At 34.4% G+C, this 19,467-nt stretch overlaps 1 protein-coding gene across 8 annotated transcripts in view; it reads right to left on the bottom strand.

The window, feature by feature from the left end:
- Mef2 (myocyte enhancer factor 2) overlaps positions 1-19,467 on the bottom strand; it is a 192,528-nt gene that overhangs the window by 40,873 nt on the left and 132,188 nt on the right. For 6 of the 8 annotated variants that reach the window (XM_089094553.1, XM_089094560.1, XM_089094556.1 and 3 more), the window contains one exon: positions 6,539-6,659. In XM_089094553.1, the coding sequence (XP_088950679.1) occupies positions 6,539-6,592 (54 nt within the window). In that variant the 5' untranslated portion in view covers positions 6,593-6,659. Of the gene's footprint in view, positions 1-6,538; positions 6,660-15,683; positions 15,862-19,467 lie in introns of those variants that run through there. The other 2 variants (XM_089094555.1, XM_089094559.1) reach the window with 2 other exon arrangements.

Here is a 19,467-nt window from a genome sequence, read left to right as displayed (position 1 = left end):
TTTATTCGATGTCCGGTTCCGAAAGGATTTGGGAGCAAAATTCGCATAATTCCCATATGGTGACTTGGGTGAAATATACAGTTGCTTATCTCTTGCCATATTGTGGCTTTGCGTCTCGTAATTTATTAATACAAACAGAATATAGAATTTTAGCTTATGAATTATACCACTTTTGTTTCATTTAATATAAAGAATGTCTTGCTACTGAGTTTAAGGTTTGCTTATCTTGTCCTTTTTAAATCTGTTAAATGTAAAAATGTCGTTTACTACAACGGAAAGCAACTGAAAATTATCTTTTCAATAAGTAAGCAATGTTATCACTTTCGTACTACTACAAATTTAAGAACACCTTTCCCAAACAAGAAGTTTTAAAAGAAAAGTAAAGAGCTATATTAAAGCCAAAGATGATCAGATAAGAAGTCATACAAAAATAGGGGGCATAAAAATCACTTTGGGGGACATAAAAATCACTTTGGGCCATCTAACCATACTGATCGTAAAATCCTTGTATGACTGATTTAACAAAATGTAATACGTCCAGATTTTTATACTAAAATGGTCTATTTACATTATTGGGAGTCTTTACCCTTAAGACTGTGCTTATCATTTAATCACCAGCGGCATATTTGCTCGAACTCCTGACCGCTTTGATTAAAATGGCTACCTCAAATTATTCCGCGATGCATGTAGTGTCAGAAGGGAGGCAAGTGGGGCAGATGGGGTATCAGGTTGTCCTTCCATCGGGTTTTGCAACGTATATGATCCAGTTCATTGCAGCACTTGCTCTGGCAATTTTGCCAAAGTCAAATGGCCACAATAGAAATAACCCTCTTTCACATTAACGCGTCGGTGCGATGCGTTGCGTTAACCGAGTTAATTTTCTCATTTTTCACTTCCAATCGAGAAGCTTTCATACTGGATTTTAGAATTGTAGTATGTAATTTTACAATTTACCTATATGTCAATTTATTTTCTTCTAGCTAATTATTGCAATTATGACCTGCAATTTGGCATATAACGATATAAAAAAATGTAGAATTGACTACACTAAAAAACGTATTTCTGTCTCATTACTGATTCAATTTTTCAACTAGTTGAACAAACAGACACCCTAGCTTTGGTTGGTTGATGAAGAGAATGGAAGCACATAATTGGTACTTCTTACATTCCAGTGAAAACTCTTGAGCACTCCTTGATTTTGCGAGGACCTGCAGAGACACAAATTAATTTTGGAATGATCTTGTCAGTAATACTTTTTCTGAATTCTTTGTAGATAAAATTAGTGATTGACCCATGTGGTTTAGTTGTTACTGCGACAATCGAGGAGCTATTTATCGTACAGTCCAGCTCGCTCTTGCACTAATTATGCCATTCTTTTCTCCAAAACTTTCATTATGAATAAGCCAGATACCACAATCTCGATGTCTCTGAGATAATGCAACTCAAAGATAGAAATTCGTTCTATTTTTGCGCAGCGTTATATTTCGCTACGCAAACTCTGCATTGTTCCGTCGCAGGCGGGACGCAAAGCTTGTACAGATCAATATGAAATGTCAAAGCTTCAATTTGAGAGAAACCTTAAGTATTTTTACCAGCATTCCGTTTCGAATTATGTTCTTGACGACAGTCATGACCAAAACCACTCTCTCGACAAAGGCGTTGCAGATCGACAAGCTTGAGACTGCAAGAGTTGCTTTTGAAAGCATCTCTTTTTAACTGGAAGCACCAAACTAGAACAATTCTTTAGTTACTGGGATCTCGCATTTGTACATTTCCACCCAATCCACTTGAAGCAAATTTCGTCATTAATTCTCTAGTTTGTTCAGGTCACGCCCATTAAGAAAAAAAAAAGCTGGGGCTCTTTGAAGTACGGCCTCACTGCAGCGCTCAGATAAATTTGAGGAGAGAGTTCTTAGATCTTTTGCAAGAGCTTGAGCTTTTAGGGTAAGGTTTCCATTGCTTCAGAAGTCACTATCAGAAAGTTATGGCATCTCCGCGGAATTTTGCTTTTTTTTCATAGTTGACAGTTATGTATCTAACCAACTTGATGTTACGAGCTAATTTGCTTAGAGTTAGCTCTATTCAACTAGTTGGGTATTACAATATAACTACTAAGAGATTTACTTATCTGACTAGTTTGACATTGTAATTTAATTGCTGAGAGGACTCTATTCACGTGGTCAGATATCCTCCTCGAACTGCCTAGACAACTTTTTTCTTTTTTTTATATCCAACTAGTTAGAGCTTCAATTGTATTAATATTTATCAATTTCATTATCCTTGAATTTTTTTTTCAACTAGGCATTTAGTCTACCTAGATTATTTAGTCTACTCGAATATTTTCAAACAATCATAATGAATAGAGTTAGTCAAGTTACCTTTACAATAACTGATACTTGCTGACTGACACTGAACATTCGTACTGGTTGGTATAGGATTACATTATACTGTTTAACTATAACTAGGTTGTTTCTCATGCTCCTTTATTCTAAAGTTTGCACGCCATTTACGCCCACAAATCCGGAATACAAAATCATTACGCTACATCTACTACTACAACCTCATTGCAGCTCTAAAAAAGCCCGAGGCCCACAGAGCTGTGCATGCTCCTCCTCCACTCCAATCTATTGAAAGCTTCATTCTTTATCCCCTCCCATGAAGTTCCGATTTCCTGCAAATCCTTCCTTATGACCTCTTTCAACCTTCCTTCGCGGACTACCCTTTTCCGTTAGATTTCAGATGAATGGCCAAAAATCAAAATCTTTGGCAATCTTCATCAGCAAAACACGGGCTAGTCAAGTGAGATTGAACCGCATTTTTCCTAGAGCTTACTGTTGATACTGATATATGCTCTGTCAATTGAGCACCTAAAACTACCCTCAAACAATTCCTCTGTTGAGCATTTAACAAGTCTTCCTCGTCCCTTCAAAGCACCCACGTTTCAGAGCCAAACTTCACCACAGTCATTATTGTGACTTCCAATAATCTTAGTTTGCAGAATTATCTTCCCACTCTTCCAAAATTTCTACTTTTTACTTCTTCACTGCATCCACCTTCTTTAATAATAAACACTACTCATGTAAGTACAGCTTTTGATTTTCAACCCTTCTCTTGAGCCTTTAATTCTCAAAACTTTCGCAAATCCGTTCATTTCGGTAATATTTTTATCTAGGATACACAAATGATGCGTTTTAACATCCCATTTGACGCCATGTTTTCCTATAGCCTTTGCCCTGTTCCTTAAGACAGATACTATACAAACTGTCCATATAAACAAGGATAGGACACAGCCTTGCTTAACTCCTGATTCCGCGAAAGCCAACATCTATCCACACTCCCTACCTTAACCGCAGCAATATCATTCTCATACATAAGAATAATGATTTTAATGTACAGATCGGGTATACCACACAAGGATCGGACTTTTACTGACGCCAAATTTGAAAATGTGCGGCAACCAGGTAGAGCAGGTGAATTCTGATAGGGAGTACATCAGTAAAAGTTCTATACAGGCTACAGGTTGTTAAGCTAGATAACCAAAAACTTCAGAGCCGTTTTTCGGAACTAAGGCCTATGTAAATAAGTTTTGTTTTGTTTTTAAGCGTATGAAGTGGAGGACTTTAGGCTTAAATAAAAAAATCTAATTAATTTTTCCCACATGAACAAAAATATGGCGCAAATAAAAAAAATCTATTTCTATGCTCCCTTACTTACTCCCTTACCACTCGAGAAATCGTCCTACAAAGCACTCACCACTCGCAACACTCGCCGGCCACCTTACATCAAACCTACCCTCTCCGTACACTTCCTTTCGTAACTCACTCAATTCCTCAAACACCCATGGCATGACCCACAGTTTCATCCAGATTTCCAGACAGAGGGCAAAGGTAAGGATAATCCAGTCCTTGCCTCGTCCCAAAGAGTTTACTTCTTGTTCCAAGTGGTAAACTGTTCCTTCTCAATTCAATAATACACTTTAACTGTTCCGTTCTTGGATTTACCTTAAAAATTTCCTTTCGCCCTATGTCTCCTTTACCAACACGTAGAGGCACAGGGAATCAGAGAGGCTGCCAAATCTGTACCTCTTGATATCGTAGAACATTTCCTTTCATTATTGTCTCTTACCTAAGCCATCATCCCACGGTTCCCCCATTCCACAATCTCGTCTCGTTCTTTACCTGGTACGGCCACAAACTTGGACTGATCCTTAAGAGCTTCAAAATAAACTGATTAAGTAACCTCACTCGTGCTGTCTTAAAAGTAGGTTTCCATTCCCTAATCATATTCACTAGCCTACCACTTTTTAGTGAAGAAATACCTAAATCTCCTCTTAACTATCTTTTATAATATTATAGCTGTACCCTTTCTAAATTATCACTTCTCTGGAACCCCTAAACTTTCCATGAGTAATGCATCATAGATACTAACTTATTCTAAAAAAACTTCTTCTGCATCCTAAAATCTCTCACTTCCCTTACCTGGCTCCTTAAAATTAAATTTGAACACCTCCTGCCCACCACCTCACTATATCCTGTATGACTACAGAGTAGTTTACCCTCTGCCTTGAACGTCATCGAAAATATTTCCATTCTTTCTGAATTTGGATCTCTACACTCTACCTCATAGAACAAATTTGTCCACCTTACTTAATTGGTGCTCCTTCCTGAAAACTAGGACTACTCTTTCACTAACATTCAACTTATGTTACTTTCTTTATGAATACCTAATCTGTAATAAATGCAATACCATCTGACCTGAATCTGCAGCTAAAACTATATTACCTGCGAAAAGGGACATGCACATACTTTTCCAAACTATCTAAATACACGCTGAACAATCTAGGCAATAGGAAAGATCACTGTTTCACTTCTGTCTTATATTGTACAATCCTCGACAAATTCTTACCAACTCAAACCCCTTATAATGTCGTTGCCCAATAAATGTCTACTGAAATAACTACGAAACATATTGGAACTATATGTATGGGTATATGTATAAGTGTGTGTACGCACTGGCAGCTCTCTTTTTAAGTCATTGTTAATAATTCAAAAAAGAATACTTAAGGAGACAGAAAGTGAAGAGCTATTCTTTTTCAGGTGTGGATCGATCCCTATTCCAAGAAGATTTTACACCAGTATGACGTATGTCTCCTATGACCTTATTTCATTATTTAGCGCTTTGTGAAACAAAAAGAACTCTCCAAAAAGGGGCATAACGATATTGCCAATGAGGAATATCAAAGTTTCGAGTTAAGGCATGATGGGAAGGATAAGTGACTTTTATAGCATTAAAAAGGGGTTATGAATAATTTCTAGCTAGCGAAGTAATGAAGAACCCCTTGGCTGTTGGGTAGAAAACAGGGTAGGATCCCTCACCTAAAATTATTTGTTTATACAAAGCTCGGGGATGAAAAATAGTAGGATATTTCACAAAAATTATTTATTTATATATTAAACGTTGCAGCAGCCGACATCACATGAACAAGACGAACAGTTATCGTGAACACGCACACAAATTAAGTATATGTTTTGCAACGAAACATTTGGGAGCATAGTGCTATTGCGTTGCGTTGTACTGTATAATACTCTCTAATCTGAAACGTCATTTCTAATGGAAACGTCTTTCAGCTGTGGGACCAGGTTGTGGTATAATCAGTCAAAGTAACGTAGGCTGGAATTGTGTAGAGTAGAAATGCCAACAGAAACATCAGAGAACCCAGTTGTCGAGGTCATAATGGCTTCGGCCGTGTAGAAGATCTAAAGCCACGCAGATTTTCCATCCTTATGAACAGTAATACCCCTCGCCGTACACCCAAAATTCTGTAGCAACAATACTACTAAGGACTTGTTCAACAAAACTACAGTTCATCAAAATTGTTTTATTAAATGTTCAAACTTTGTCCCAAATTTTAATTACAATCTAAGATTTTGATTCTTACGCAGAAATTAAAAAAAAAAGTTGTTTCAACTGAAAGTGAGGAGCAACATTAAAACTTAAAACAAACATAGATTATTCCGCATATAAAATGGACTTGCCCGCTCCTTAACTCCACGCTATTGACGCTAAAGTTTTACTTTTTGTCCCAATTCTTTAAGGACGATTGCTGAAACACAACTGCTGTTGAATTGGAATAAGAAGTATTTTAAAACCACTAAAAAATTTAGTGTAACGAGCGAGGAGTCTGTAGTCCCGGACATATACAGGGTTATTTCTGTTCTTTTTAAGTTACTCCTCTAAGTTACAATTTAATGTTACTCCTTACTTTCAGCTGAAAAGAACTTATTTAATATTTGAACGTTTTTTAACTTAAATGTTTTATTATTTAATAAATATTAGGGTCAAAATATCTTAAAATTAGGCATTAACTATAAAGACGAATGATTGTCAGAAGGTCTTAGATGTATTTCAATACATTTTTTGAATAATTTGAATAGCTGGTTCAATTTTGGAGGAACAAGTCTAGAACACGTATCATTGAGTTACTGCAACGCTAAAAAACTGAATTAATTAAGAATAATAGGGCTACTAAGAAACCAACCTGTCTATTTCGTTCATCCGTTATCCGTGAAATTTGTATTTTCTTCCTTCCCATTTCAATGTGACTTGACGTTTTTGGAATAGTCCTTAATCACTCAGACGAGGAAAATGTCATCTAATCCCTAAAAAAAAATTACAGTTATATGTGCCTCTTACAAAACAAAAGTTTATTTTGTCTCACTAAACTATATTGACTTAACAATGGCCCTTGAACTGCAGAAGTTGTTAGAGCCTTTCTTAAAAAGAACTTCTCTGGATCAGAAAAGTTTCAAACTTCACTTTTGAAGACAGAACTGGGGCCTGCCTCCAAAAGGTCATATGAAATTCCCCATAAAAGGTTACCCTAAATGTTTGGAACCTACAAGATAAAAGAATTGACTTTTCCGAGGCGCTTTCTGGAAAATCATAAGCAGTTAAACTTATGAAAAATAATAAGCGTCTGGAAAATAATAAGCAGTTAAACCTTGAATTAATTTAAAACTGAAACTTGACCAAGGTGAACTTTACTGCCGAAAATCTTACATCAAGCATTGGTTAAGTCAAAAGTCACTTCTTAAACTCAGTTTTATGGGGTCAAAATCTCTCAAAATTCTTCAACGTTTAGGGGCACATAGCCCCGCTTCTGAGAAGCGAGGGGGGTAATTTCGAGCTTCCAAATAGCACTCTCTATGAAATTTCAATAAATTATGTAAATAAAACAATGTCACGCGGAAAGTACGTCAAAAAAAAGTAAAGAGACTTTAAAACGAGCAGAATATGGCAACTTAATATAACATATAAGAGTAAAACTTAAAAAAAACATAGAAATATATCAGCATTCTTTACTTTTCATTGGAGAACTTTTCTTTTTTTAATTTAATCAGCCATTCTTTCCATTTTATCTTTCACTGATAAAATTCTATATGGCACATTCTATATGCGGATCGTTGCAACATTGTTTTTGTGAACTGCTCTCGGACCTCCTTGATTATTAGGGCGTCCAGTAGTATTCAAGCGTTTTCTTTAAAATCCCAAGTTCGACTATTTGGCTGAATTTGCTATTAAAATGAAGACAAAGTCGAAAAGTCATGCAAAAATGGACCAACTTGTTTTACAGAACAGAAATCAGATAGAAAAGAAATACACCCATTCATTGCTCTTTCCTAACATCGTAGTAACTACCGTCACAATTAGGTCCTAGTCCTCTTTCCAAAAAGGATCAGATATAGCCCTAGACTATTTACAAAACATCGTTGTTTTTTTTTTTATTTTTTGCTTTATTTGCAATCTTGTTGTTGATGGTAAATAAGCACAAAAAAACTACAGCAAACCGAAAAAATCAGCACAAGTTCTGCAATACAGCCTATGAATATATCTGGCCCAACTAGAAGAGGGGGCTGGGACGCAATGACAAGGGCGGTGATCATTATTTTTAGAAATAGTATTGAACGGAGAATCAATTTGTATATCTCTTTTCGTTGTTTCCTATCTGATTTCTGTCCAATTAACAAAATGAATCGAAAAATGTCTATAACAATACATATGCTATTAGCGCTGGACTTGACTTGTTTACGTTTTCCATTGCTTGGTTCTACTTTTCAAGACTACACCTGCGAGCAGGATTGCCACCGTCAGTAGGATTTTACTAGATCTAGTAAAAAAAAAATCTAGTAAATTTAGAGGATCTAGTAAAATGCTCGAAATCATGTAAAAACTAGTGAAAAGTTTATAGTAAACAAAACTTTTTTTATTTTCCATGAATTCAGGGAAAAAAATTATCGTAAACATATGATTATTTACAATTTTTGCTTGTCGTGTCCTATTTCCATAAACAGACACTTCACTTCCGGCGTCTAAAGGTCGACAAAATCAGCTTTCTGTGTATCAAATCTTACCAACTAAAAATGAAGCTATAATGACACTTGGGAATCTATTGGAATAAAAACTTAAGCCAACCACCCAAGGTGATTAGGTGAATCTCCTCAGTTTGAAAATTTTTATTGAGAAAAAAGGAGCATGTTGAGAGAAATTAAAAGTAAGTAGAAATGTAACATTATATATATATATATATATATATATATATATATATATATATATATATAAATATATATATATATATATATATTTCAATCATACTATATATATATAATTTTCAATCATACCATGAAAACGAAAGAAAAGAGGAAAGGAGAAAAAAGGAAAAAGAAAAGAGGAAAGGAGAAAAAAAAGAAATTGATTATCCTCCTATAGTAAAAATCGATGCTTGATGGTGCACGTGCGGCATAGCCGCACGCGGCAAAAATTTTTTTGAGCATTTAGTAAAAACAGATGCGATCTAGTAAATTTTTTCTCTCCGATTTAGTAAATTCTTCCAGGTCAGGGTGGCAACCCTGCCTGCGAGATTTTAAATGTCAGTATCCTTTTGAGGTTCAGTATAAATCACAGTTTATATAATATACAACTGTGGTATAAATGATAATTAATTAACTGTGGTATAAATTAATTAATTAACAAAGATAATTATATAAACTGTGGTAGCCTATAAATGTACTTGCAGACATGAAACAAAAAATATATGTTGCTTGGATAATCTTTTCTTTTGTAGATAACCCAGTGTTTTATACCCCTTAAAAATGTTTAGTTTATTCAAAACTCCAGAACTTTTTCGAGCATGGGGTACTTGTCGGTTATTGGAAACCCACCCAAAAACTGAAGTTATGTTAATCCTAATGAAAAATAACCAAACATGATGATAAAATAATACTTTAGAAACAAAATTATGGAAACCTAACCCAACCTAACCCCCAACCCTAATGTGCAAATATATAGCCCAAATTATACAAGCCCAATGCATTGCATCATCCATCGCTTGTTTTTGTAGCTATGAAACCGGTTTTCTGAGATCCTAGGCGTAATTCTTGAATGTGTTTCCAATAACCGACAAATATCGAGCATGACAATGATGGTCAATTTCTATATGTGTTAACATCGACGTCACCAAAGTATATACTGTAGTCACCTTCGGTAACCTTATAATCAAACTTGATTAAATGGTATTATCTCATGCTGTCCCCCGCTTCTGCTATATTTTGCTGAATATTTTTTTAATCTCTTCATTTCCAGTGAAATTAAGTTTCAACATAAATGTTATACTACATTAAGTTTTTTTATATGGCTTATTAGCCTACATATTTTTTTTTTATCCTAATTATGTCGGAATGACATGACATCAGTTATTAGATTAAATACTCAAGTTTGATCAAATTCGTATTATATCGTCACGTAATATATTTCTTCCTGCCGGAGGAAGATTACAGAAATTTCATATACATCTGGAATCTGGGCATGCTGCCTCCTAGATTACCCCCCCCCCCCACTTAGTTCTGAAAACTACCTTTTTGGTATTTTCATTGGGAAAAAATGCAGCCCGGATAAAAAAAAATACCTTTTTTTCTTCATTCAAAAAAAAACTGCAATTTTTTTGTAGTTTTTTTTTTTTTTTTAAACTAACGATTAGTGTTTTGTAAATCATTAAGCTGGAAATCAATTACCTATCGTAGACAGAATGAACTGAGGGAGAGGTGCCCAAGTTCATTGGAACTCCCAAAATAGGCGGGTTATACCAAAAGATTATTTATTCATTTATATTATTACATGTTTTACGTTTGTTTACTATGATTGTTTATTTAATTTTTGCTCGTTTTGGTTTTCAATTGTACTTCAAATGAAGTACAGTTCTTGTTTGCTGAATATATCTGTCTTGAAATGTCTTGGAAAGCACTAATAAAATTAAACTGAATATTTGATATATAATGATATTAATTGCTGAAATTTCATCAGAAAAATATTTTATTACATTGTAATTTTTTTCAATATTGTAATAACTACAAAAGAAAAAAAAATGTAATATAATTCGTTTTCAGTAAAGCACCAATGACGTAGTAGGCTTTAGACGTTTACAGTTAGGGAGAGGGGCAGTAGCCAAACTCCTGTTTGTAGTGATTTTTGTTCGTTTTAACCTTGATTAGCATATTCAATTTAAGTTTTATTCGTTTTAAGATTTCTTTATTCATTTATACTATTACCTGTTGTATGTTCGTTTGCTATGATTGTTCATTTAATTTCTGCTAGTTTTGGTTTTCATTTGTACTTCAGTAGTAATTTCTGGTCGTTTTGAGACTGAATTATAATAGGTTTATACATCTTCTGATCTTAACTTTAATATAGCCTTTACTTTTCTTTGAAAAACATCTTTTTCGGAAAGTTATTTTAATTAGTCATGTGTAAGGAGGATTACACCATTTAGAGAAAACGAGTTCAAAAGATATGCGTGAATTGAAACCTCAGAGGCAGTTTTCAAACTTAAAAGATCCATGAAAGAATAAGCCAGGACCTAGCTTTAGAGAAAGTATTTAAAAAGAAACAAAAAATGTAAGCAAATTTACAAGCGACAGGTAACAATTTTAATTTAGGCAGTATGAAATATATATCGTCAGCCGAGTATCAAAAGGACTTATCTCCATAATTTTAAATTTTCAGAAGAGCAAAAAAAAAAAAAAAAAAAAAAAAAAAAAAACTCAAAACGTGTTTATTTCACCTATAATAACCGTAAAACAAAAAAAGATCGATATATAAAATCAATACTCAATCAATACATATCAATCCGTTTTTGTTTTACGGTTATTGGAGGGAAAATAAAAAAGTAGTGAGGTTTTTTCTGCTCTTCTGAAAATTTACAATTATGGAGATACGTTCTTTTGATACCCGACTGACGATATACACTAATGAAAGCCGGAATATTAGCCTCAGATTTATAATCAGCAAGTTCAGAAATCTTTATAATTCAAATTTTGGAGAATCCAAACACCTTTCATGGAACATAGATCTAATGTATTTTTATTTAGAGTAGTCCAGCTGCGATAATGAATATTTTCAAGTGTTTCACTTTAATCATTTAAAATTATACATTAAATAATACCTGATTAACCATGAATCGAAAAAGGTATGCCATGACTACGCGAAAAGAAAGCGGAAATGGGTGTTGGAGGGGGCACGGACCCAATTACCTACTTAGTCCCTCAACTCAAGCCGATTTAAAATCTTCGCCTGACTGACTTCAACATAGTTTGACATTGCTACCATTCACAAAATATGTACATAACGTTTTTAACTTTGGACGTCGTTATTGCAAAATCAGCTTCACATTTATAATTAGAGGGGAGCGATTTTCCACAGAAGAACTCTAGCTCCAGCTCCTGCTCTTGTAAGTAATGCATTTTTAGCACAAAATATATATAGTTGTTTTTTTTTTGGTTAGGACTAAAGCTTTTTCTTTGGAGTGGGGGGTCCATATTTTCTGGAGATGCGGTTAATAGATACGTTTTTAGTGAAGAATAGTCCCTGCTTTGTCAACCCCGGATGGGGCGGGAAAAGGGCCTAAAGTATATTCAATAACAAATTTGTCCGTTTTTTACAAGCTTGTGTCTCTGAGTCACTACGATGTCCTCTCAAGCAGCATAAATACAAAGAGACATCTTGCAACATCAGCAACATCTTGCTCTCAAAGACAATAGGCAGAAAAGACTTGGACAAAGTACAGAGCCTGTATTTGCTATACAATTCAAGTAAATGAGCAAGCAAGAAAAAGTCAAGCATGATGGAACTAAAACTATTTTAGGCAATTTTTTTAGGTGAACTACCATATATAAAGGACACTATGGTGAGCTAGCTGTGAGATAATGAATGGTAGACTAGACAGATATATTTTGGGAAGCAATTAATGCTTTTCTCTAATCACGAAAATCTTTAAATACCACCAAAAATATTAGAATGATCTGTAATTACTGTCATAGTAGATGTCCAAAGGATAGTCGTCATCAATTAATTGATACCACCAAACTTTTTCGCGCCTTAGTTTTTACGCGCCTTTTAATGATTCGGTAAGATCAAAGTTAAAAGATTAAAATCAAATAAGACAATTTTCCAAACGAAAGTAAAAAGCGACGTTAAAACTAAAAACGGCACAAATTCTACTATAAATGCGAATGTCGTTACACCGCCCACCCTCAATTATGTTTGCGAAAGTGTGACTAGTGCATTCTAGAAAGCATTCTAGAAATCACGAAATATACGCAGTTGATAATTAGAAGGGTAATTTCAATATATCTCAATTGATATTTCAAAATATACTATCTGTAAGTATAAATCTGGAAAATGCCGTAGAACATCTAGAAAGTGCCAGAAACAGAAGAATTTCATGAAAAATTAGTTATTAAACGCGCTAAACTAATTTTATGATTTTTGGCAGGTTTATTATTGGCAGTATTTATTATTTTTCACCAAAAAAACTAGAAATCTTTAGAAGAAGAACATCCCTAAATCAAGTGATGGATTAATAAAACTAGTGACGAATAATCAGGACAGGCAACACTGATTGGTACTGGTCTCTATGCCAAACAATATCCCAATGCAAGAAGAGATCGAAAGAACAAGGAAAGATTTTGATGGCTGAAGCTCGGCGTTATCGACTCAGCTAAGTTAAAAAACACAAACTTTATAGAATAGCAATGAAACTGAAAATTTGTATCGGGCTTTTGAGCTCCTATTGACGACAAGCTGCTTCTATATATATATATATATATATATATATATATATATATATATATATATATATATATATATATATATATATATATATATATATATATATATATATATATATATATATATATATATATATATATAAAGTCAAGGGATCCAAATTTAAATTATTTCTTCAAGTGAGATACAGGACGTTTTATAAACATAAAAAAAGGCCTGGAAAAAAGTCTTGAGAACCAAGGAATCTTGAGATGTAGGACAAATGCCGGTACTTGTGCCTAAAATATGATGAAAATATAATACTTTATCAACAAAAGTATGAAAACTACAACAAAGAATCATGGAAGGGGTGGTCGCCCAGACCGCACAATATTAAATACGTAACCTAAACTAACCTAACCAAAATACCAACTAGTTATTTAATTAAATTATAGCTACAATGTAGTTTCCCACCAAGTCGAAGCTCATATAGTCTGTTATAAAGACCATAAAACCGGTTATTGACTCATATTCGCGATACGAGATCTTGAGTATGGTGGCTATAAGACAAAAGTACTCAAATGCCTATTGGACGAATCGATTGAGAGTATCGAATATTAGGAAGCAGGCTTTAAATCTCAGTTTGACAAAATCAGCTTCGTAGTTCTGATTGAATTTAGCCTCTCTTGGTCATGAGGTAGCAACTATTATACTTTCTCTTATGTGTTAAAACTAATTCAAAGATTTTTTTTTCACGAGAACAGAATTTTTACAATGGCGAATCTAAATATCTTATGCAAAAAGAAAACGGATAAAAAAAGTTAAGAACCCGGTTCCATCTTACGCAGTGATCCAACGTGTTTGGTTGCAGATGCTAATGTTGTTTTTTTAACGGCATAGCTTTTTTTTATTTGGCTACTCTTGCCCACGCGGAAAGTCTACCCAATTGATGCATAGAATGCATGGCGTACCTCCAAAAACGAGGGCGACGACTTGAAAATGTTTTGATATGAAGAACCAGTTCCTTGCTACGAAAGCAAACATACAAACGGTAACAAAGACAGCTGGAAGAAATGCAGAACAGGCACTAAGAAATGGAAGATATTGGTGCCAATCAGCCTAAAACTAGGTCAAAATATATCTTCCTTATGCGAGATGAGCACTAAACGAGGGATGACCTGTTATGCGATTCCCTTGAGGTTCAACATAATAACAAAAGTAAATGGGTACGAAATTACACAGTAGGCCTAGAGTAGATATTTCAACAGATGCTTTTTATGAAGTTCTTTTTTCCACCTCAAATACTATTATTTAAATTTTTGCTTTTGTTAATGTCTTAGTATATTTTTGATTTTTCCATTTTTTTTTAGTAATACTCTAGGTCTCGAGCTATACGAAGCCTTCTAAAAATGATTGCAATAAAAATCTTCTGGCGCTTACAAGTTTAATTTATTTTTATATCGAGAACAGTGTTCAAAATACTGCGTTTTCTTATCTAAATTTTTGGGATAATTGCTAACCTATTTACTAGAATAATACCAAATGAAGAAGAAGACTAAAGATCATCGAAAGTTCATAACAGTTTAAGAAAACATTCCAGTAATAACCCGTCTTCAAAGAAATTTAAATCCTACTTATTATCTGATTAAATTTTCGCTCTAGCAAACAATTTGAATTTTGTGAAATTGTCTTTCCATTTGAGAGGCAATTGCAATCCTGGCATCATCCACGTACAGTTTCCTTCTCTCTTTTTTTACACGAATCCAATAGATGGTTAACGATGTGACAAGTTTTTGTACATTGTTTGCAATACACTGTGTTTGCAGTAACCAGGATTCGACTAGCTAAGGGCTAAACTTTTCAGGGTAATCTGTTTATTTTTATTCTATCTTGCTGAAACGTACGGAAATAAATGATACTTCATTATGCAACAGAAAAAACTCACTTAAAGACAAGCACGAAAAAAAGAACTTGATCGGCGGAGAAGGGATTACAAATTACAAAGCCACGTACCTAAAAGGTCTACCTGAGTAGAGGGTATGGGGTTTGAGCCCCCACTCAAATAGGAAGCAGAAGTTAGAAACACGCACTTTACCCTAATCAAATGACTAAATAGTGCCCTAAAACTGTTAGCATCCCTTTCTTCGCATTGAAAGCCCGGCTATAAAACTGCATGTAGAAGTCAATAAAGAGTAAAACCGTCCATTTATTCTTTTTCTGTTACTGTTGAAAATTGCCCAATCGTACCTGTATTTTCGAATTATGCTATTCAGTGCAATGACCCAACCGGCATCGGAAAACAAGCCTTATATGAGGGGAGGAGGAAATGGACAGCTAAGAAACATTCCAAGACTTAAGAAGTCGCATGATCCGCGGCTTGCTTACAAAATGTGATAAGTGAGCAAAAACTCTTCAAACCTAAAGACATATTTTTGAAGTTTCAGCCTCCCCCCTCTAAGAAAAAATTTATTGTCAACATTTTATAAGTTGTTTTTTTTTCATGGTTACCATGGTTCTAAATGGATCTGATTTTTCAATAGCATTGTCTTTTCTCAGAAACCAATTACTAAATACGCCATTATATTTACCTGAAACCAGGCACACAGCATCCGTACTAAATATAAAGTTTGAAAAAAAATCCGCTATAACTAACACAGGTTCACTGAGATCACTACCGCATGTCCAGACATCTAAAAAAACGAAAAACAAAAGGAAACAATAACAATATAGTAAAGTAGCCTGAGAGCAAGTGCTTTTTTAACCAAGAGAACCAGCGCATGCAATATCAATTAAAAGTACGATAATGTTCGCTTGATAAGAGTACACTACTGTGAGGCTCAAAAAGCGCATCTTGGCTCAAGGCTAGAAAAAAAAACAACTAGTAACTAACCGCAGTACAAAACAAAAAAGCGAAAGAAAAATCTCCCACGGATTAATCAAAGACATTTTAAGAATATTCATTTGCATCTTTTTAAATGATTATTTCCTAATCAAGAGGAAGCTGAGGATTCATCTGTAAAACGTGCATTACAGCAGAACCTATGTTAGGGTTGCTGAAGCGATTATACGAAAACAGTAAGTAAAATTGAAGTATTCAGATTCGGAAAAATTAATTAATTACATATTTCCTGTGTGTTTTGACAAAAACAACAACAATAATTATTACTGTAGGATCCACCATTAAATTTCTTTGATAAAAATAAAATTAGCCTAGTTCTCAGAAAGGGGTGAACCTTTCGGACCTGTTAAAAATCTAAATGAAACTTTATTTTCGGATTCATTGTAAGCAAAAACTCTTATGCGCGGGCAAATAGACACAACGGCCAAAATAGCCGAAAATTATATTTTAACCAGGATGAGACATGATATTTCCATTTTCTTACACGGTACATCGCGACAAAAATTTGCGATAGAAACTTGATTGGATGGCTCATTCGCTAATTTTAACTTATTTATCTTGGCATGTCTCAAAACCTGTAAGTACTGATTTTCAACGCCTCACCATTTTAAAATAGAGTGATATAACCCCTACTTTCTTAATTCCTCCAAGTATCGTCCAAGTAGAAATACCTTGTTCTAAATAGTACCTTAATCTTCACGCTAAAGTTTTTAGCTTTAAAAAAGCTTCCTATTCTAATTCAACGGCCCTTGTGTTTCAAGAGTCGTTCTTGAAAAATTGGGACAAACCGTCAAAGGGTGAGGTATTGAGGAGGGGGTGTCCCCTTCACATAAGGAATAATTTCTGTTTGTTTTGAGTTTTAACGTTCCTCCTTACTTTCAGTGGAAAAAATTGTTTTTTTTATTTAATTTTTTCTCGTTTTAAATAATACCGGTAAATCTGGCTCACCCTTTATGAAAAATCCACCTCCCCCCCCCTCTCACGGGAAATACCTCAATAGAAAGTTCCTCCCACGAAAAATACACCCTCCTCCTTAAAATCCCTTCCGGACAATCCGATCCTCTCTGAAAATCCCCCCCTCGTGAAGTTTCTTGCAGACGATTCAGCCTGAAAAATTGTCCTTAGCATACTTTCATTTGAAAAAAGACAAAGCTCGAATCGTTTTTCCGACCACTCTAGAAATCCCCCCTTCCATGAAATTTTTTACCGGAAATTAAAACACGCTGAAAACTCCGAGTTGAGTTGACAAAGAGAAAGTAAGAAAAAAATTTCGTATAGGAATGTATGTCTGTATGCTTCCCAATAACAAATATCATAGGTAAACAATGGACAAATTTTATAACTTAAAGTCCTATCCCCAGGGCTTTGGAGGGTTCATGTTATCTTCAAAGACATACTTTAGAGACCTTCCAACTATGCTGAACAAAATGACTATCTCAAAATTTCAATCAAAATTTCCAAAATTTTTGGGGGAAAACGGGCTTGGGAAGGGGCCTAGTTGCCCTGAAATCTTTTTGGTCACTCATAAAGGGCACTAGAACTTCTAATTTCCGTTCAGATGGGCCCTCGCCGGATGTTCTAGGACCATTGGTTCGATACGATCACCCCATGGGAAAAAACAATAAAACAAATAAACACGCATCCGTAATCTTTCTTCTGGCAAAAATACAAATTCCACATTTTTGGAGATATGAGCTTGAAACCTCTACAGAAGAGTTCTCTGATAAGCTCAATGTAATGGTTTGATTTTTATGGAAATTCTTTGACTTTTAGGGGGTGTTTCCTCCTTTTTTTCAAAAATACAGCAAATCTTCTCAGGCTCGTAGCTTTTTATGGGTAGCACTAAGCATGATGAATCTTAAATATTTGGAATCTGCATAATAAGCCAATTATTTTGATAGATCAAGTGATATCGAAATTCTGTTTTTAGAGTTTCGGTTACTATTGAGCCGTGTTGCTCCTTACTTACAGTTCGTTACCACGAACTGCTTGATAAAACTTCAAAATTAAAAAATAATTACAAATGTTAAACTATTTATTTTGAAATTTTGCATCCCTAAAATTTCTGCACCAGGGGCAAGTGCTCCCTCTGCCCCCCCCCCCTCCCCCCTAAAACCACCTCTAATTGCAACAGCAATGTCTTTATCATTTTGCTGTGTTTAAAGAAAGTATCGACCAGCAAAGCCTAAGATGTGTCCATCTTCGTGTCTATTCATTAATAACTGAATTTAACTAAGATATTTAATTCGACATTTTCCCATTCGTTAATGGTAAGAAAATAAAAAGAAGAAAAACTTATTATAATCAACGATAGCAACACAGTAAAAACTTCATATAAAATGATGATAAATTCGATAAATGTGTATTTACAAGCTTTTTAATTAGTGTCCATGGCAATACTGACGTCAAAATATAAAGTAGACCTTTCAGGTTCTGGAGCAAAACACAAGATCGTACTAAGCTACAGGTCTATATTTTTATAACACATCGTATCTCAACCTGGAAGAGAGGACCCCCGGGAGTGTCACGATCTCGTGGACAGTGGGTCACAGTAGCTCATAAGAAATTAAGCGCTTTTGCACGAAAGAACCTCAAATCGATTTATTTCGAATTTCAATTAAACAAATATAGAATTGTACATACAAATAAGAAGTAAAAACTTGGAAAAATGAAGAAGGATTCGTCAATCAGTAGTTGATGAGATTATGAAGCTTTGATCATAAAACAGATTATTAGACCCACACTATTTGTGCTATAAGAGGTCGTTAGATGACCAACGTGGAATAGGAACAGTAAAATAGTCGAGAGGGGATGCTCTAGTACACCGACGGACGAATATTTTCTACAGAGGGCAATATTGCAGCCTTCATTGCCAATGGTAGCCACAAATATTATATATACTTTAATGACAACAATATATAAATTAATGACAATATATAATCATGTATTATGGATTTGACTTTCACACTAAATGAAAACAAATACAATCTATTTCATTTAAAGCGAAACAGTTTCTAAGGTTATTATTTTGCAATAGTTTACATAATGTTTTCCAAGCTTAATATCACACAGTATTTTACAATGCATAATTATCGAGGAACTGTTAAAAGTGGGTATATATTCCAAATACTCCGAAAAATTATCAGAAATATCTGGGAAAACATAATCCAAGACAAAATAATATTAAGTAATGATGACAAGGAGCAAGGGATATTTGTCTACCAGCCACATAATATACTATGACGGGTTGCATATAGCCCCTAGTTTGCATACCCTTACTTTAGTACACTTTTCATCTATTTAGTAAAGAGCACAAAATAAATTCTGAAGATCAGACAGCTAGCCAAAATAATTACAATCAATGTTGGTATCAAAGGAATGAAATAATATGGGTTAGGATCAATGCAGAATGCTACATAAAAACTAAGTATGTTTATTACTTCTTGTTTATTTGCGTTCCACTTCAATTCGAC

The sequence above is a fragment of the Artemia sp. Qi Xiang Cuo genome, chromosome 9, assembly GCF_049724085.1.
Source record: "Artemia sp. Qi Xiang Cuo chromosome 9, ASM4972408v1, whole genome shotgun sequence".
Lineage (NCBI taxonomy): Eukaryota > Metazoa > Arthropoda > Branchiopoda > Anostraca > Artemiidae > Artemia > Artemia sp. Qi Xiang Cuo.
Note: the sequence above shows the minus strand (reverse complement) of the source record. Positions and strands in the feature narration are given on the sequence as shown.